The 21,711-nt window shown below is 41.1% G+C and overlaps 1 protein-coding gene across 3 annotated transcripts in view; it reads left to right on the forward strand.

Annotated features, from left to right (window-relative positions):
• LOC126378817 (myosin-2 heavy chain) overlaps positions 1-21,711 on the forward strand; it is a 40,930-nt gene that overhangs the window by 3,237 nt on the left and 15,982 nt on the right. For 2 of the 3 annotated variants that reach the window (XM_050027235.1, XM_050027236.1), the window contains exons 2-12: positions 6,091-6,242; positions 8,675-8,809; positions 10,017-10,159; positions 10,735-10,896; positions 11,323-11,457; positions 12,040-12,144; positions 13,580-13,780; positions 15,170-15,347; positions 16,435-16,599; positions 17,746-17,871; positions 18,926-19,028. In XM_050027235.1, coding sequence (XP_049883192.1) covers positions 6,091-6,242; positions 8,675-8,809; positions 10,017-10,159; positions 10,735-10,896; positions 11,323-11,457; positions 12,040-12,144; positions 13,580-13,780; positions 15,170-15,347; positions 16,435-16,599; positions 17,746-17,871; positions 18,926-19,028 — 1,605 coding nt within the window. Of the gene's footprint in view, positions 1-6,090; positions 6,243-8,674; positions 8,810-10,016; positions 10,160-10,734; positions 10,897-11,322; positions 11,458-12,039; positions 12,145-13,579; positions 13,781-15,169; positions 15,348-16,434; positions 16,600-17,745; positions 17,872-18,925; positions 19,029-21,105; positions 21,257-21,711 lie in introns of those variants that run through there. The other variant, XM_050027237.1, reaches the window with a different exon arrangement.

The following is a 21,711-nucleotide window of genomic DNA, read 5'->3' on the forward strand; positions in this document are numbered from 1 at the left end:
TCGGATCTGCGTGACAACCGTGCCGCGATATTATGGCGATAGAACTCTAAAAAAGACTTCCCTACTTACTGAACAGTTTGCCTGAGAACATCCGTCTAGAACCAAATAAAAGTACTTAAATATAAAAAAATACTTAAACAACACCTTTTAGACTCGTGTCCTAGCTAATTTTATGTTATTTAATTGTTAAATTCACTGTGCTCCTACTTACAATTGACTATTAGATATAAGTTCATATTATTAGAGACTCTTTCCTGCAGACAAACTGTTTACAGTTTTGCAGGGCATTGACAAATTGTATTTTAAGTATTAAGATTTAATAAATAAATAAAAATAATTATATTGAGCGCTTCGACCAATAAACGATACGAATGCTATCTACGTAGATGGACGTCAAACGGCTATTGCTCGAAGACCTCGATATAATTCGCGCCGCGCGCGACGCGGTTAACGTGCAGAGCCTACTGGTATTATATAGAAAGAAAGAAAGAAACGTATAAAAGAAACGTTTATTATAAAGGGACACCACAGTAACAAATATAAGTAATACAGATAACAAATATATATTATAAAACACATAACTCACAATCAAAACACATAATAAAAACAACTTACACGAGAAATACAAATAATTGAGTATATGGACTGGTCAACGATGGTGGTGGTGTCCTTTATAAAATATAAGTATATAGAGGGATATGTCGGTCAAAATATTATACAATATCTGGTTCCGACCGCTGTTAATCCGACCCGTGGTTTGCCATGTTCATCAAAACTTAGAACCCCTATACTACAAGAAATTTTCTTGTAAATATTTTCAATATTACAAGAATGTATTTATCAAAACTACACATTTAATTCACATGTGTTTATTTATTTATTATGGTGCATCAACAGAGCAGTACTTACATACACAAACACAAAATAAAATACACATAGGAAAAGTTCCGGTATGCCTGCCAATTATAGACGCACACAACACTGATAATAAAAAGTATAAACTAAAGTTAACAAATTAAAAAGAACAATAATTGAAATAAATTTAAAAATGAAAAAACGGATCGTGTAAACTTTCTTTAAACAACGTTTAAATGGTATGAAAAAAAGAAAACGAAAACTAAAACTATTAATAAGTACAAAATAAAAATAGATGATGATTTCTATGTGTTAGATAGAAAAGAATCGATCGACTGGTACATCACTATGCTATAGACGATACAGTGACTAATATTGATGGCCTAAAGGTCTATGTAACCAGGCCAAAAAAATCCAAAAAAAAATGACTATTATTGAGAAGGGAATATAGGTACTTACAAGAATATTAGGTTCGTTTGGACACGTAGAGCGGATGAAGGATAATAGAATTGCGAAAGTGAATTTCAAAATGTAACCTAACCTGTACTGCTGATTCTGCTTGGCTGGAAAATCAGACAGGCAGTCGCTTCTATAAAAAAAACATAATCTTCAGGTTAAGTAAGCGGATCCAGTGAAAACGGGATAACACTAGGGAGATTTCTTTACAGCTTTCTATAAACGTTTAAAAGTAAAAGCAATCCATTCAAATCGAGTGAGTGTGCATTAAAATGTACAAAAATACATGAACAAACATCCTGAAGTGCTTCCAAACATATCTTTATGTTCTGCTGGCGTCCAATATAATCTGGTTAGTGTTCTGTCCAGATACCTAAGTCTAGATAATCCAAACTGTTTTTTAGTTTATTTTTATACATGTAAGTAGATTTTCACAAGTGTTTCGTAGATTACTTCGAGAGAGCTTGCCTTCAACATCCCCATAGCATCATCCCGTTTTTGCACAGGATCCGCTTACCTAACCTGAAGAACTGATAGGTCAGTTTTTACAGAAGCGACTGCCTGTCTGACCTTCAAACCCGAAGGGAAAACCATCCCAATACAGGTTAGGTCACATACCGCCGAACCGCATTCTCGGGAATGTGAATTTTCAAACAACAAATCTATTTACAAACAAAACATTCTTAGAACATAATGAGGAAACGAAAATCATGGTCAGACAAAGAAAACTAAAATATTTAAATACAATAACGTTACGTATTGAAATTCTAGTGAAATGTTTGAGGTTATAAATTTGAAACATGACTCAAAGTGTTAACGAGTCGTGCGGTCGTGCGTCAAACAAGATGGCGTCCTTGAAGTGTCAAAAATGCGCGGGAAATAGGGCTGCGGTGATTGGGGTGATTGTTTTGTAAATATTTCTTGCTTTTTAAATAATTGGGTAGTTTCCTAGGTCTAAGATAAATTATGAAATATTGATTACTAAATAAAGACAGGTCTAAAGGTGACAGAAACTTTTTCTATTTAACTTATTTATGAATTTTAATAAAAAAAATAATAATAAATGCTACATTTTGTCACGTTTTTCTAAAACGTCACAGGTTGCTTTTTCATACAAATTCCATAGTAATTTCGTGTTTTGACTGAAAAGTAACTGATTTGACTAGTTGGAAACTAGCCTATATACTTTCTTTTCGTGTAAAGTAAGTTTTATACCTGAAGCTTTATTTTACATAGGGAAGGTACCTATGCGGTATATGGCCATGATCAGTGATGAGATGCACCTTTCCCGGGAATAGTCCGGGCAATAAAAAAACGCAAAAGTTATGTTCAAAGATGAAGCCACTACATCTGCTGTGCAGCTGTGAGGCTCTCATACATAGCAGAAGCCGTACACTTGGGGGCCACATAATGGACCCCCAGGAAGTCACGGAGCTTTCTCCCAAAAAGACGTTGGATCTCTTCGAACGGATCGGTCTAGAGGATTTTTAAATGTAGGGATTAAGGTCACAATAGATCTGACAAGGTCGCAGTGATCTCTCGGGCTGTTTTTCAGTCCGGCCCTCACAATTTTCAAATAATAATAATATGTTCAAAGAACTGAAACCGTCTACCGTCGTCTGTATTTCCGACTCGTTATAATCTGAAAGCCTTCAAGGCTTGAGTGAAGAGGCTAGGTAAGCGTTACCACCCTAGATCAAATCATCACTTACCATCAGGTGAGATTGTGTTCAAACGCGAGCCTATATTATTTTAAAAAAAGAGCTTTATTACCTAGCCTTTGAGCACACCCTCTTCATATAAAACACCTCGTTTTACACAGACACTTACCGGGTGAGAGCCTTCAGCGCTCCCCATGTGTCCGGCCAAGTAGTTAATGCCATCTGCGGCAAATCTACAATAAGTCACGTCACAAAAAAAACACAGACACTACACATTGACGTTATCGTACACGCGCATCTGTATGTATGACGTCTGACGCCATACGATTGAAGACTAAAGTAAGACCGAGGGGGTGAGGTAAACCTAGCTCAGCCGCTGGTGGGGAGCGGAGAGTTGCCGTTCTACACGTAGTAATATTCCTTATTCTATGACATTAGTTACGCTGTTAGGATCAGAGTAATAATAATTTGAAAAAGAAAAGCAGCCAATGTCCTTACTATTAAAGAGTTTTTACAACGGGAACATTCCCAGTTTGGAAAAATTCCCGGGCACACTGTTGGCAACCCTGAGCCCACAGGAAGTCAGTGTTGTCGCTTTCTGGAAATAACTCTTCCATTGTAAGTGGTTCAGCCATTGATAATATAAACTAACATTAATTATTGTTAAAACCGTGTTATTAGAACTATTTAGAACACTCATAGTTTTTCTAAACACAGTTCTTCTATCGTGTGGGTTGTGAGGTGAATTACCAACCTCATCAACCCTATTGTCAGTTTCACACACATTTCGCTTAACCCAGATTCCCCTACTGGCCTTTTAAACGCCCGCCAATACTTATCAAATCTACCCTCGATTATTTGTAGAATTAATGTTTTCTACACTAGTTATCTCTGCGTTATTCTCCTTAGTGTTAATTAAACTTCATGACAGTAACTTGTTTATGCTATTTGTGTGCCTATTTTCAATTAATTTTGCGGTTTTAAGTGACAGTTAATAAAATATTTCGAAATATGGCTTCTAAGAGGTAAGTTTTTATTAGTTTTTCGAGATATTATTGTTTATTACTTATAGCTTTATTGAGACGTAAGTACATATTAGTCAAGAAATGGAAAATAAAGTATCTTACAAGAGTTTTTTATATCAATTTTGATCTTGAAAGTTTATGGTCGTTTAAACGCCCAGTAGGAGAATCAACGTCTGTTATGTTTTCCAGGCCGCGCTATATGAAACCGTTGAGATTGATTGAAATTATCGAAGATCTGGAGTGTATTGACGATAACGATCAATTGCCAAGTGGCGTAGCTATTTTACCACCTGAAAATTCGAACGTTGATATAACTGATGAGGATTCTGGAGGCGAAGAAGTTGTAACTTGGCATAATCTTCTAGGTAAGCTAGTAAGCGAAATAGTTATACATTTGTTCATAATACATTTATTACCATTACACAGTTATTTATTAGCTTTATATATTGATTCAAATTGTTGGGTTTTTCAGGATCTCAGCTGAAAGCTCAAGCAGACCTGATCTATTCAGACGACGAATTTTTTGACATTGAACATGAATTGCCTTTGTCTACGATAGCCTAAAGAAGATGTACAGGCATTATATCTATTGATGAAGCTGCGGATCCCCCAGAACAGATTATATCAGATGTCACTGCACCTACCGAATGTGATACACCTCTTATAGCCGTGACAGTGCCACGTAATCAAAAATATCAGTGAAGGAACCGTCACAATGCACATAGATTCCCAGAGGGGCAAAAAATCGAGATTGAGCTGACCAAAATATAGGACCAGCATCAGGGGGGAAAATGGTATTTTCCATTGATGTGTCATTGCCTCGACATGGCTGTTCACAATGCTTGGCAGTTGTACAAGGCTGATAGTGGCGAATATTATCATCTGACTTATCGCAGGGCGGTAGCAAGAAGCTTACTGGAGAACTCTGGAGACGTATCAAAAAACGGAAAAGCGTGGTCCACGTCCAACGTCAAGAAACTATCGTGAAACGTCCCGTTATGACAGAATGGAGCATCTGGTGGAATATAAAGAAAATCAGCTGAGGTGTGCTGTATGCAAGAAAAAAACTAATTATTTTTGTAAAAAATGTACTGTTTCTCTGCACCCCAAAGCATGTTTTCTTACATATCACACTGCCGAATAGTAGAAATATTATCATATTACAGTTAAAATGTTTATGTTGCAAATAAAAGTGCCCAAGAAAACTTAAATTGTATTTTAATACAGCTATATTTCCTTGTGTATGTTAGTAGTGGATATTCCTACTGGGCGTTTAAACGGCCATGATTTTCCCGCTTTCCCAGAAGAGATAGATTTTATTCACTATTTTTCCGAAGACTTTGGCACCACAATAAAACACATATTGAAAAATTACGAAATCCGGAGACCATAAATAGTTTCAGGAGTAACTGGGTTAAAGTAGCATGCAAAAAAATGTTTCGTTATATGATATGACTCCCCAATCCAATGTAAAAAGTATATTATAATTAAGTACTTAAATTAAATGTCAGACGGTTATCATAGGAAGTAATACAATTATTGGCATTATATAATGCCACAAACAAGTCATCAGGTAAATGTCCAAAACAGTAAAATAAATAAACTACTTAAGTTCTTACATTATGTTTACGTCATAAAATTAATTTTGTATTTTTGTCAGCAAAATATTATTTTACTCTATAATAACATTTAATGACGAGCCACTCATGAAGGGTTACTATTGAGCCGCCAAAGGCCGCTGACATGGCTCATATAACGACTACGTACTTACATCAGTAAGTAGAAACCGGGATCAACGGCTTAACATGCCTTCCGAAGAATGGATCATCTTACTTTTTGGACAATCAGGTGATCAGCCTGTAATGTCCTAACCAAACTAGGGATCACAAAGTGATTTTTGTGATATGTCCCCACCGGGATTCAAACCCTCGTGAGCCCAACGCTCAACCACTGGACCACGGAGGCCGTTAATTTCACAGTACAGACAGTCGTCTGGGAGGATACTATTTGAAAAATTAAATCGATCGGGGAAATCGTCGACCACGCTGACCCGTCTTGAGACCTTGTTTTGACCCAAAACCTCTCTTTTCCAGGAAGTCCCTAGTGTCCCAGGAGAGCAAATTCCAGCACCAGGTGTCAGCACTAACAGAGCTCGCTGACTCCAGGTGTGAGGAGACAGAGAGGGTCCGAGATCTTATAACTGCGTACAGGAAAGAGATAGAAGAGAAGAACCAGGAAATTGAACGTGAGTAAAAGAGACAGCATTTACCTGTCTTCTAACCTAACCGGGTCCATGGTGATACTATAACACTTAGTAAATCTCAGGGATGTTAGGGAGCTCCGTAACCGTAACCGAAACTATCGGATATCCGATATAAAAAATCATCCGTAATCCAAACATGAATTCGAAATCAAATTCGACAATCATTGGTTTACGCCTGTCCTGGATTGGAATCTGCGACCTTAGTAAGATGATCCGTCCTTCGGAAGGCACGTTAAGCCGTTGGTCCCGGTTACTACTTACTGATCTAAGTATGTAGTCGTTACATGAGCCATGTCAGGGGCCTTTGGCGGCTCAATAACCAGGGTTGATGAGGCAAATGAGAGGCAAGCGTTCTACCAACTGGGCTACCACGGCATTTGTGTTTTTATGTTATGTGTGGCCTGGATCCCTCATTCAAATAATAAACTAAACTGAAACTTACAAAGGAATATGACATCGAGAGATGCTTATTGTACGTAGTTTCATAGGGATAATGCCCTGAGCTGGACACCAGCCAAGATCCGACTTTTGTCTTGTCTCGAGTACAAAAACTAATGGCTACGATTCGATGATTCGCTGACGTTATTAGATGAGTACACATACGCAAACATCCTATATACGTCCCACTGCTGGGCACAGGCCTCCCCTCAATCAACCGGAGGGGGTACGGTATGAAGCATACTGCCCGGAACTAATAAAATATTATGTTATATATTATATTGAGACTTACAGTTCAATTTGTCAAAAAAGTTAATGTGACATGGTACCAAAGTGTATAAGTACATATTATTATTAATGCTCGTGACCGTACATAGTGATTTTTGTGATATGTCCCACCGGGATTCGAACCCATTCCCTCTGGATTGTGAGCCCAGCGCTCAACGTCCAACCCACAGTGAAAGCGTTCACGAGAATTTCTTAAAATAACCCAATGACTCTGTGAAGCTCGATTTAGAGGTCATTTCTTTGTCTGTTCAAGTCAAGGCCAATGCGTGTGCGCATGTGCTCGACACATGTGTTTATAGCTTTCTAATTAATGTCGGTAATCCCAATAGGCTAATTTCCAACTAAGTAGTCAAATTAGTTACTTACTTTTTAATAAACGTCAAAACACGAAATTACTATGGAATTTGTATGAAAAAGCACACTGTGACGTCATAGAAAAACGTGACAAAATGTCGGACTTAAAATTACGTTTTTCTTGATTAAAAATCATTAAATAAGTTGAACAGAAAAAAGAAAATGTTTTTCGTTAGTTTTAGATCTGTCTTTCTTTTTGTATTTGTGTATGAAACGATTGATGAATGTGGAGGAAGCAAGAGAAGTGTGTCAGGATCGAAGCAAATGGAATTCTAGTCTCTGCTTACCCCGGTGGGAAAAGTTTATGTTATGTATGTATAATATGTGTGTAGATCTGTCTTTATTTAGTAAGTAAGTAATTAGAATATCATAATTTATTTTGAACCAAGTACACGACCCAATTGGGGTGAGCAGAATAACAAAATAGAATAGAATAGAAATATTTTATTGCGACCATGTGTTCGTAAAAATTGTGGTGTTCTAAAAATACAGAAGTAAGTATTATAGTATCAACATGGACCTCCGTGGTCCAGTGGTTGAGCGTTGGGCTCACGATCCGGAGGTCCCGGGTTCGAATCCCGGTGGGGACATATCACAAAAATCACTTTGTGATCCCTAGTTTGGTTAGGACATTACAGGCTGATCACCTGATTGTCCAAAAAGTAAGATGATCCGTGCTTCGGAAGGCACGTTAAGCCGTTGGTCCCGGTTACTACTTACTGATGTAAGTAAGTAGTCGTTACATGAGCCATGTCAGAGGCCTTTGGCGACTCAATAGTAACCCTGACACTAGGGTTGATGAGGTTGGCACTCCACCTCACAACCCACACGATAGAAGAAGAAGAACATGGACCCGGTAAGGGCACTGCAACTGGTAGAGAGGACAACATACTTAATTATTAGTTGTCCACTTGATATAACAAATAACATAACATAAGAACTCCCAATAGCGGTAGCCAGAGGAACATTCATCGCAAGATGTACTAAGTGCCCACACCTCACCGAGCTTTCTGTTAGACCAACGTGATAGGTGAGCCGTATCGCCGTCTATAATGGTCGCGCCAACAGTGTTAGTGACTGTCATAAAAGTGTAAATTATTTCGTACATCGATTGGTTCTCTCTCTCTCTCTCTCTTTATTTAAGAGCTGCGCTCTTGTCGGTGGAGTAATCGCCATTCCTCTCTTCTTCCCGCCAAATCCTTCACCTCCTGATACGACACGACCTGCACCTTTTCTTTTATTTGTTTCATAAATGTTCTCCTAGGTCTACCCCTTCCTCTCTTCCCTTCAATTATTAAACCGATCGATCGATTGATTATCTCTTCTAATTTCAGAGCTAAAATGCGAGCTAGCGAAGGCATACAAGGAGTCGGAACTGGTGCGCCAGCGCAGCCGCTCATTGGAAGAGGAGCTAGGAGCCGCGCGCGCATGTTCCGCTGACCTCGCTGACCAGCTGAAGAAGAGAAATGGCAAGTTCCTTTATTCTTGAAAATTCGGTCTCCGTAGTCTCTAGCCATAGAGGCGACCAATCAGCTCGCGACACCAACCACTTCAGGACACCGATATCGACCCCGCCGGCGAGGTTAACGATTTCCCTCAATCAGCGCTTATCGCTATCGAATTCTTTCAAATATTTTTCCTCTCAGTCGACTCCCTGAGCCGAGGTTCGCGCCCAACTGGGCACCCTCCGGCCTGTTGTCTTAAACTTTGTACCGGGTGAGAGCCTTCAGCGCTTCCCATTTGTCCGCCCAAGTAGTTAATGTCATCTGCAGCAAATCTACAATCATCATCAATTTACGAGCCACGCTCTTGTCGGTGCAGCATTTCCATGCTACTTTTTTAGGGAAAAATAGGGCAGTGGTTTCCCTCTTGCCTTCCGCCCCGCAGTACTCTGTCCTTTGGTACCGGTTACCACTTACTGATGTAAGTAAGTAGTCGTTACGTGAGTCATGTCAGGGGCGTTTGGCGGCTCAATAGTAACCCTGACACCAGGGTTGATGAGGTCGGTAATCCACCTCACAACCCACACGATAGAAGAAGACTCCGGTGGGAAATACTTCGTGTCCATTTTTTGTTTAATGTGTTACCTGATTACCTACCTTACCCGTTCCAACTGAAAATCAGCGTCATAGTCTAGGCTATGGCATTATGCTGAGGTAGAACCGTTTCGGCATACATTCCTAATTGTATTATTTTGTTTTAATATGTGAAAACAATAAGTAAGTATGTCGAATAAAAAAAAAGAAAAAGTCGCGAGTTTATGTATGTGTGTTATGTCATCATCATCATCAGCCCATTAACGTCCCCACTGCTGGGGCACGCGCCTTCCCTATGGATGGATAGGGAGATCGGGCCTTAAACCATCACGCGGGCCCAGTGCGGATACTCTGTCTGACGCAAGTGGGATGGCGCCCAATGTAGTCTATTTCAAAGCCGTACTAGGACTCCTGTCCTCCTCTGAATAGTACTGACAGTTACTGCTGCCCTCTGTCAGGATCCAGGTTACAGTCCCTATGACGATCCCTTTCCGTCTTGCATTGCCGTACCGATGGCTTCTCCGCTTCTGCAACCGTTGAGGTCTTCACCCGTATCCCTGGGCAAGGGTACTTAAAAAAATTGGCTAAAAAGTATAATATTAACGTCTTTTTGGTGAATAATATGAAGTTGACATTTCAGATGACGCCCTCAGACAACTCAGAGCCGAGCTGGAGGACGTCTTGTCTCACCGCGCGGAGCTGGAGTCACGGGTCCAGGCCCTGGAGAGGGACTGCGAGAGACTGCAGCGGGAGAAGTCTCTGCAGGAACAACGCGCTCAAGAGGTGAGGATATTCCACAGCCCAAACACGCCTCAACTCGTGTTACGATCCTGACGACCCGATTACTCTACCCATAGAGGCCGCCAATCAGCTCGCGACACCAAACACTTCAGGACCCCGATATCGACCCCGCGGCGACGACGATTTCTCTTCAGCGCTTATCGCTCGCTATCCACTTGGGTCAAGTAATTCTGTCAAATCCAAATAAATTTGAATTCGTGCTGGTCAACCAATATTAGCAAAAGGTCCAGGTACTGTCTCCAACCCTATTCCCTCGTCATTTCGGGCTTCTGATCGCGATAAAACATTCTTCTTCTTCTATCCACAGCTTATCAGATAGAATACCAACCTCAACATCCCTGGTGTCAGGGTTATTGCTGAGCACGGATGCTGAGCATGGAAGTAAGAAGCACGGATCATTTTACTTTCGGACTCCGGTGATCAGCCTGTAATTTCCTAACCAAATTAGGGACCACAAAGAGATTTTTGTGTTATATCCCCACCGGGATTCAATCGGGACCTCCGGATTGTGATCGTCCGGCCGTTAAAACATCAAAAAACAAACTTCTCTACCCCAGGCTTTGGCAGCAGCAGAAGCGAACACAGCGAAATGGCGAGCTGCGCACGAGTCTGCGCGGTCGCAGGCGGCGGCACGGGCCGAGCGCATGTTGGCAGACTGCGAATGGAAGATGAGGGAACTGGAGCAGAAGGCTCGGGATGCTGATAAGCAGAAGAAAGAGGTAACATCGCGCCTGTATCCCCAAAGGGGTAGGCACATACGTATTACCACACCCCGGACACTTCAAACATCTCGTTACACAGACATACATACATATATACATAAACAGCCTATATATGTCCTGCTCGAATACGGGTTGGTGAAGGTGTTTTTACGACTAATAGCCGGGACCAACGGTTTAACGTGCCCTTCGAAGCACGGAATCATCTTACTTTTTCGGACAATCAGTTGATTCAAGCCTGAAAATCCTTACCAAACAAAGAACAATCTCACAAAGTGATTTCGACAATGTCCCCATCGAGAATCGAACCCGGACCTCCAGATTGTGAGTCTGACACTCTAACCACTAGACCACGGAGGCTGTTCAAATGTACAATAAGTCACAAAAAAAGTCAAAATGGCTAAACCGTCTCATTGTCTTCACCAGCTGACAACAACGATCGAGCAACTGAAAGCGGCACCGCAGCCTGCGCCGGCGCACGTCGCCGAGCTGCAGCAGCTGCGCGGCGTCGTCACCGAGCAACAGCGCTCTGTGCATGCGCTCAGTCTGCAGCTACAAAAGGTCAGTTGGCAGTAATGTTTTAAAGATTTAAGCGTAGGAGTATGAGGAGCTCGGTGGCGCAGCGGTAAACGCGCTCGGTCTGCGATTGTTGAAGTTAAGCAACTTTCGCAAAGGCCGGTCATAGGATGGGTGACCACAAAAAAGTTTTCATCTCGAGCTCCTCCGTGCTTCGGAAGACACGTTAAGCCGTTGGTCCCGGCTGCATTAGCAGTCGTTAATAACCATCAATTCGCACTGGGCCCGCGTGATGGTTTAAGGCCCGATCTCCCTATCCATCCATAGGGCAGGCCCGTGCCCCAGCAGTGGGGACGTTAATGGGCTGATGATGATGATGATGAGTGAAGTAACAATTTGTACGACGTTTGACCGCTTGTATTGATGACGTCACAGGACAGTATTTCCATACAATCTTATATCTTATATTTTCTTATATCTCGCTACTTATGTAAATATTTTCTACTTTTTAATTTAATACAGTCCATTTAACAATCTCCAAAGAAAACTTTCGTTCTGTACGTTTCGTTAAAAGTATCACTAGGTTGTCAAATAGCCTATTTAACATTGAAAATCTGCTGTTTCCAGGTGGAGACCAGGGAAGAAGCTCTCAAATTGGAAGTTCACAGACTGAAAGACCTTCTGGACAAGGAGATCAGGATTGGCAAGGAGAAAGAGGAACGGCATTTGAAGGTAACAATATGCAAATATTCTTCCTTAAAAAGGGTCCATATAGACACCCAAAAGATGCATATATTTATCAATGAAGTAAAAACGGGTGACTCTCGCTCCGGTTCGTTCTTGGTGCAAAGGTTGGCCATTGCTATTCAGCGCGGCAATGCGGCGAGCGTTATGGGCACCTTTGCACCGGGAACGGTCTGGGGCGGGTTATTTATGGACTAAGTTTTCTTCAATGAAATTACAATACAAAATACAAAAATAGGTATTTATTTGTCTTCCAAAAACCTTTTTCACAAATTGTGGCGGCACACCATTTAAGCAATTTATTTCTTTATTTACATTTCGCGACTTTACAGTGCAGAAGCGCCAATGCATCTGTCTGAAATAAAATTATTTTATTTTTATTATTATTATTTTTATTTTTTTTAATGCGCCGCGAAACTTAATTGAAATTACAATACAATAAATACATACAATACAATACAATACATTGCTTGTGCTAGGTGGCCCGTTCTCCCCAAGTTATTATTTAAGAATGGTTTATGTTTGTAGACAATTTTAAAATTAAAACACTAAGAACGGGTTCTTCTCTCTCTCTATTTAAGAGCTGCGCTCTTGTCGGTGGAGTAATAACGGGTTCTTATCGCGTTTAAAATGGCGCTATTAGACTCCCGATATTTCGACACGTTGCAAGTGCCATGCACCCGTTATTATGTGTTTTAATTATGATAATAACCGCGTAAACTTAAAACAATGGTGCTAATTCCTGCAAACACCTCCAAATTTTATTTTAAGTTATAACCGTCATTTTCTTATCCGCCGAAAAGGAAAGGGACAGATGATTGTCAACAAGTTAATTTTAAAATGAATGAATGAACCCGTGCGAATAAAATAGGCATCTCGCTGGTATGGAATCCGTTTGACGTGCTGTATACTCAATTCTGTCGGGTTATTGGCCGATGTAAAATTTTTAGACGGTTATTTTAGATTTCTGCTTAAAATTGACGTGTGTTACATAAATTTTATGCCTGTCTATTACCCGTCCCTTTCTTTTTCAACGGATAAGAAAATGACAGGTATAACTTAAAATAAAATTAGATGGCGTTTGCAGGAATTAGCACCATTGTATAGACAATTTTAAAGTTTAGGTAATACCTGTTTTGTTAGAATGCACTGACCCGCTATTATTATACTTGTACAAAATTTTCCTGTACCCAAAGGTTGCCTGGAAGAAATTGCTGCATGAGCAATAAGGCCGCCTGTTGTGCTTTTCTGTATATACTGTCCTTATCTCTGTATTTTGTATCCATTGTGCTCAATAAAGTATTTTATCTATCTATCTGTTATTAAATAGAAATTAGAAAATTAAACGAAGGTAAATCTGTACAGCGCCATCTATATTGATTTTGAGAAACGTACCCTGGAAAGTCGCTCATTCCTCTTCCAGACAGTGGAGCGTCTAGAACAGCAGCAATCGAAGACCGTGGAAGCGCTAAGGGCGGAGCACACGGCGGCGGCCGCGGCCTCGCGCGCCACGCTGGAGCGCGCGCACGCCGAGCGCACGCGGGCGGCGCTGGCGCAGCTGCGGGCCGAGGCCGAGCAGGACGCCAGGAACGCCGACCGGCGGCTGCGGGAGGTCACGACCAAGGTGAGGCGGCCATCTTTCCCCTCCGATAACATAACGCTTCCGATTCCTGCAGACACCTCCTAATTTTACTTCAAGTTATACCCACGGAAAAGAAGAAAGACGATGGAAAGGCCCTTTGTCTGAGAACCACTGTCGCCGGTTCTACACCGCTCACTTTATTTACTACTGAACGACCTCCGTGGTCCAGTGGTTGAGCGTTGTGCTCATGATCCGGAGGTCCCGGGTTCGAATCCTGGTGGGGATATATCACAAAAATCACTACAGGCTGATCACCTGATTGTCCAAAAGTAAGATGATCCATTGGTCCCGGTTACTCTTACTGATGTAAGTACGTAGTCGTTACATGAGTCATGTCAGGGGCCTATAGCCTCTTAGTAATAACCCTGACACCAGGGTTAATGGGGTTGGTAATCCTCCTCACAATCCACACGATAAAAGATTTACTACTCCTGCAAACAAATAAATAAGACAGCTCTATGCTTCTCAAATTCCATAGCCAGTTTACTGGCTAAGTATATTTTAAGTGATAGGCTGCAATTTCATCATTACTTTTTGTAAGATACTGCATACAAAAGTTTTTTTTTTATAAATAGCCGATCATACTAAGGTTTAGTCGATATTAGATTTTTTGCTCTTCAGGTTATAATAGAACTATTTGCTCATACTTGTATAGCGCACGTTTCGGGTTCACTTGGCTCTTCCAACCGCTTTCTTCTAATCCGTGGTTATACTTGTCATTTTCTTATCCGCCGAAAAAGAAAGGGACGGATGATTGACCACTGTTAATTTTAATATGAAAGAATAACCCGGGCGAATAAAATATGCATCTCGCTCTATGATAATATAATATGCCATCCGTTTGACGTGTGCTGTCGACTTCATCATCATCATCAGCCCGTTAACGTCCCCACTGCTGGGGCACGGGCCTTCCCCAAGGATGGATAGGGAGATCGGGCCTTAAACCATCACGCGGGCCCAGTGCGGATTGATGGTTATTAACGACTGCTAATGCTGCCGGGACCAACGGCTTAACGTGCCTTCCGAAGCACGGAGGAGCTCGAAATGAAAACTTTTTTTTTGTGGTCACCCATCCTATGACCTTTGCGAAAGTTGCTTAACTTCAACAATCGCAGACCGAGCGTGTTTTACCGCTGCGTCGACTGAGCGAGCTGTCGACTTAATACATAATAATCACGCTTTTGACGGTGTAACATTTTCCATGCTACTTTTTAGGGCAAAATAGGGCAGTGGTTCGCCTCTTGCCTTCCGCCCCGCAGTACTCTGTCTGACACGACTGGGATGGAGCTCAGAGTAGTATTATTCCTTATTCTATGGCCCGATGGGAAGTATAGACATAATATGTCTTTAATAATAATTCTCCATTTCCAGTTCGAGAATCTTAAAGAGCTGTTGGCGACCAAGGAGCGTCAGTTTGAGTTGTCGCTGGCGGAGGCGCACAGCAAGGCTGACTGGGACATCATGCAGCTGCGGCACATGCTGGACAAGGCTGACATCAACAACGCGAACACTGTCGAGCGGCTTACCGAGAACTACGAGCAAGAGAGAGGTATTCAAACACTCAACTCTTTCTCCACTCGATTCTTCCTCCACTCGGCTATTCCTCCACTCGACTCTTCCTCCACTCAACTCTTCCTCCACACGACTCTCTCTCCACTCGGCTATTCCTCCGCTCGACTCTTCCTCCACTCGACTCTTCCTCCACTCGACTCTTCCTCAAATCGATTTTTCCTCCACTCGACTAATCCTCTATTCAACTCTTCCTCCCCTCGATTCTTCCTCCACTCGACTCTTCTTCCGCTCGAATCTTCCTCCACTCGACTCTTCCTCCACTGGACTCTGCCTCTGATGAGCAATTTGGTATTTTAAGTTGACGTTTGAGGGTATCTAGAGGTCTAGGTAAACTCAACCACAACAACAACTATAAATACGAAAAAGTAACTACTAATAAGCATCCAATAAAATCAACATCTGCAACAACTACACACAAACTAACTAAAAAAAAGGCCTTTGCCAAAGGACGAGGAACACAAATAATATTTTTAAATATTAAGTTTTTATATTTTGGTTATACAGGGTGTTAGTGATGTCGTAACGAAAACTTTGAGGGACGATTCAGCTCATTATTCTGAGTTAATATCAAGTGGAATTTTCCGTCGTATAAAAGTATAGATATAAAAATAATTTAAAAAAAACTAAAAAATAAAATAAAATTTGCGACGGAAATTTTCACTTGATATTAACTCAGAATCATGGTCTGAGTCATCTCCCTGAGTATTCGTTACGATGTCACTAACACCCTGTATATACTGTTTCGATTAAGTTCATAATAAAGGCTACATCTATCTATCTAAGTTGACATTTTCCTCGACTTGAGAACTTTACTCACTGGAGTCGAGCATATCATACTACCAACATAATAATACGAAAATAATGACGTGATGCCTTACTGGAGTACACTCGAGACTCGAGTTAAGGTTGAGGCGCCGTTTAAAAATACCTATTTTGAGCTGAGTTCGAGGAAGATCTTCACCTCAACTGAGGACAGGATCAAGGAAGGTTCGAGTTAACATGTTAGAATCCGTCGTGTGAAGATTTTTTGAATTTGAATTTAAAACTACATTTTCTGTCCCCAGAGCGCCTGAACCAAGAATGGGAGGAGAAGATACGAGCGGTAGAGGAGCAAGCGGCGACCGCGGCGGAGGACGCTCGGAGGACCCTGGAGGGCACGCGACAAAAGCTGATGGCTGAGAGGGTCGAGCAGGTCAATAAACTGAAGGAACAGCACCGACAGGAGATGGGTGAGAGCTCACACCTCTTACTTTCTAACATAACAAGAATAATACTACATATAGAACGCTATGTGACCTAACCTGTACTGGGCTGGTTTTTCCTTCGCCGGTTGGAAGGTCAGACAGGCAGTCGGTTTTGTAAAAAACCGGACCTGTCAAAACTTCAGGTTAGGTCAACGGAAAATGAGGATAATGCTACGGAGATGATGACTATACATATATAACGGCAACTGTCCGCTCCCCACCAGTGTCTAGTTGTTATAAATATAATATTTTGTTAATAACAATAGTTTTTGAACGTATGACGTATATGTCAATATGACGTTTCAACTTTTTTTTAAAAAGTAAAAATATTGTTTCTAGTCCCTTCCGTCTGGTCCGTCAACTACATGCCACGTTGTCATATTCGGTTTTCGTATTTAATAGTTTATTCATATTTTACTTATTGAACTTTGAATGATATTGCTTAATCTTTGTTTATGTACAATAAAGATTATTGGCAATGTGAACCACGTTGTTTTTCATGAAGATTCCTGCTGCCCAAGTATCGCCGAGTCACCACTGTTCGATCCACGTGCCACGGGGTAACCTCTTTGGTCACATTTTCTCCAAGACAATTCCATCTCTAGTTTCCTCATCCCCCCTCGGACATAGTTTAGTCTTGAATCGTATGGCGTCAGAGGTCACACACACAGATGTGCGTCTACATTTTTTTTTAACGTGACTTATATTAGATTTGCCACAGATGGCATTAACTACTTGGCCGGACAAATGGGGAGCGCTGAAGGCTCTCACCCGGTACAACGTTTTAGACAACAGGCCTTAGGGTGCCCAGTTGGTCGCGAACCTCGGCTCAGGGCGTCGTCTGAGAGAAAAAATATTTGAATGCAATGAATTATTCTACCCTAGGGGGCGATAGCGATAAGCGCCGATGGAGGGAAATCGTCGACCATGCCGCCGGGGTCAGTATCGGTGATCTACAATATCGTCAATGTGTAGTGTCTGTGTAAAACGAGGTTGTTTGTATGAAGTGTTCGGAGTGTGGTTTTACGTAGGATGTTCAATAAATCTTTGTTTCATGCTTTCCTTCTTTCCATTCTTCTTTTTTACTTGCTTTATTTCTTTCTTTATTTCATTTATGTATGTTTTTTTCAGACGAGCAATGGGAGAGGTTCATGTCGGACAAGGAGACCTGTTTGCAGAGGATGAAGGCGGAGTGCCGACAGGAGGGCGAGGAGGAACGAGTCAAGAGGGAAAAGGAATTATTAGAGGAAATTGAAGGTATGTCATTTTCTAGACGCTCTGATGCCGCTTGTTCTTCTCAGCCTTGTTTTTGAACAACAAAAGCTCACGACTGTATCCCAATTGGGGTAGTCAGAGGTGCATCCAACGCAAGATGAACTAAGTACCCACGCCTCACCGAGCATTCTGTTAGACCAACGTGATAGGAGAGAGGATATAATGGTCGGGCCAACTGTGTTAGTGAAAACTGCACTAAAGATAAACTAATATTACTATAACTCATTGGTGCAAGTCCTCCGCACCACCCAAATCCCCTGGTAGTTGCGGCTTCCGAATACATTCCGCTTAGGGGCGGTACTGAAAAGTATCGGCGTCCGAAGGACGTAATATACAATCCCGACGACCCGATTACTCTAGCCATAGAGGCAGCCAATCAGCTCGCGACACCAAACACTTCAGGCCCCCGATACCGACCCCGCCGGCGTGGTCGACGATTTCCCTCATTCAGCGCTTATCGCTATCGACCCACTGGGGTCGATTAATTCTTTCAAATATTTTTCCTCTCAGACGACGCACCCTCAGGCCTGTTGTCTTAAACGTTGTACCGGGTGAGAGCCTTCAGCGCTCCCCATTTGTCCGGCCAAGTAGTTAATGCCATCTGCGGCAAATCTACAATAAGTCACGTCAAAAAAAAAGGTGCAAGTCCGGTACCGGAGTCCGAACCGACGACCCCCGTTTCAGAAATCAGTGTAAGTACCTCAGGACCACAGTGACTCTAAAGAGAGAAGAGTACTTACTAAAAAAAAAACTTTAAATCTGACTCAGAATTTATAGACAGATCTTCTTTGTGAGTTTTCCGTATGTTAATTAAAGCACATAATAACGGGTTCTTACCGCGGGATGACACGGGATGACAGTCATCCCGTGATCATGGCACTTGCAACAGTGTCGAAATATCGGGAGTCTCATATCCCCATTTAAACGCGGTAAGAACCCGTTATTATGTGCTTTAATTATGACAATAACCGCGTAAACTTAAAACAATTCCGTAATGTTATATTAATAGTCTTTGTGAATTCACCAACCCTTTTAGACCTGAAAGCCCAGTTGAAGTCCAGCACGGTGGACTTCGACCATCTGGCTGTGAAGGCGGCCGCCTGTGGTCGCACCCTCGCTGTCACAGAGCAGGAACTCAGGTTAGTGAAGCATCGTTTGGAGTGTGGACTGTGTGTGTTGTGCGGGTATTTGAGCCGTAACCTGGAGAGATATATTGAAGGGTTTTTTCCGTACACGGTAGGAGGGGGGGGACATCCTAAAATATATTCGAAAATATTAACTTGAACCTTCCTCGACTCCATCCTCAGTTGAGGCGAACGAAGATATCGAACTCAACTCAAAATCGGTATACTTAATTAAGTAATATACTTTATTGCACTTAACAACTAGTTACATTACAAACAAGAAATGGACGTTTACAAGGGTGGACTTATCTCTAAGAGAGATCTCTTCCAGCCAACCCAGAGGTAGTATGAGAGTAACCAACCTTAGACGCCGTAGACGGCGCCTCAACCTTAACTCGAGTTAAGTAAAGGCATAACGTCATTACTTTCGTATTATTATGTTGGCAGTATGACATGCTCGACTCCAGTGAGTAAAGTCCTCGAGTCGAGGGCGTAAATGTCAACTTAAAATACCAAAATGCTCAGCTGAGGCCGAGTCGAGTGGAAGAGTCAAGTGAACATCTTAGAATATGGGTGTATTTAACCTTTAGCCTCAAGAAAACGCTTCTTCACACATAATTGTTGCATGTTATAACAAATTCCAAATAAAATTGGACATTGGTAGCAAAATTTGATCCTTTAAATAATTCCCTTTTAAACTTCACGTTTTTTTTTTAATAACAGTTAATATTTCAACTTGACAATATTGTCTTTTGGATAAATTTGGCTACCACGCATGTCGAAATTTACCATTTGTTTCTTTTTTTTAATATTCTTCTCCTTTTCTTTCATATTTGTGACGTATTCGTTGAAAAATATTCAGAAAAGGTTCCGGGCGGTTGAAAATTTGACAGTTAAAACAATTGGGTCGACTAGGTTCAAGATAAATTATGAAATTCTGATTTCTAAATAAAGACAGATCTAAGACTAACGAAAAACATTTTCTTTTTCCATTTTAGTTATTTATGGATTTTAATCAAGAAAAACGTAATAATAAGTCTAACATTTTATCACGTTTTTTCATTAACGTTTAATAAAAAGTAACTGATTTGACTAGTTGGAGACTAGCCTATAGCAGAAGCATTAATTTGAAAATCAACGAATGCGTCACGGATTTAACTGTCAAATAACTTACATCATACATTCATTTGTCACTTACAAGAAAAATCATTCTCATACATATTTGTATCGTCAAAATTGTTTAGTCCAAAAGGCAGTATTTATAATATTTTTGTAATAAATTAAGTATTATAATAACCTTCGCTTATTTTGTCCAAGTAAACACCTTACCTTAATTTGTGATGGATTAAATAATGTTGCAATAAATCGTTACCCATTTACCCGACTGCGGTGAACCAAAAAGGAGGGGTTATGTTTTTTAGGCTTAAACTTTAAGACGAACTGACAAGAAAATGTAGGTATGTATTATACAGAACGTGCAACGACCAAAAAGAAATAAAAAAATATTTGACTATGGTTTAGGCATGGATATTGAGTGCTGAATGATGTGGTCGGGAATAATGGAATACAGGCCCCGATTCCTGTAGACACCTCCTAGGTAGTATTTTAAACAGAGAGTTCAGTACGATTAGTGATTACATTTGAATATAGATAAAGTTTAAAGTACTTACAATAGCTTCGACGCTCGGTAAGAGTTACCCTAATTGTAAGATGTTATCTCGAAGCTTCCTCGACTCCGTCCTTGGTTAAGGCGACCTTAAGGAAAACCTCGCGAGTATACTCCAGTGAGGCTGAGTGGAAGCATGACGTTATTAATTTCGTATTATTATGTTGGCAGTATGATATGCTCGACTCCAGTGAGACTAGTCCTCAAGTCGAGGGCGAAAATGTCAAGTAAAAATACGTGTAAAGGAACTTTCGAGTTAACATCTTAAATCTTAAAGATGTGACGTTCATTAGCATAGCGATTAACCAGTCGAAAAAAGCCGATCGATGCTGTTATATTTAACAGTATTGGTTTATCATACCGTGCTAAGTTAGTATGAAACCAGAGTACCAGGGTAACATAACTCAACAGGAGTGTTTCACACAGTTGCAGCAAGCTGGGTGCGGTGGTGGCGGCGGCCGCGGTATACTTGCTGACGGGCTCGCTCCGTCTCGCTCTAGCCACGTTCCTCCTCTCACTCGCACTCGTCTTCTATCTGCAGATACTCAAGGATAAGAGGGCAAAAGCGACAAAATGAATTTGTTAAGATTTGGGCTCACGAGGTACTTAGCCATTCAATTTATTTGGTCTTTAAAAAACTAAAAGTAGAAAAGTACTTGTACTGAGCCCAAACTATTGAAGCTAGGCGCGCCTAAAGAGTAAATTAGAATTTTCAACAAAAAAACGCGGGTAAAATAAGTGTATGAAGCAGTCTTCTGAAGGTACCTGTAATTAGTAAGGTGCGGGGTTCATTAGTGTTCACGAAATAAAATATCACTGTTCAATAATAATATAGTCTAATAAGGTTATTAAGGTACAAAACGTTACACAATTACACACACAACAGTAAAACACAAATATTGTCTTATTTAAGATGAATTCAGACGTATGAACAGCAGAAAGCACAGAAATGTTAGGTAATTCAGAGTTTACGAGGGTCGAGTCGAGTCTCTCTCTACAAACGTGCGCGCGTGTGCTAGTTCTAACGTCTCG

The sequence above is a fragment of the Pectinophora gossypiella genome, chromosome 27 (genome assembly GCF_024362695.1).
Source record: "Pectinophora gossypiella chromosome 27, ilPecGoss1.1, whole genome shotgun sequence".
Taxonomy (NCBI): Eukaryota; Metazoa; Arthropoda; class Insecta; order Lepidoptera; family Gelechiidae; genus Pectinophora; species Pectinophora gossypiella.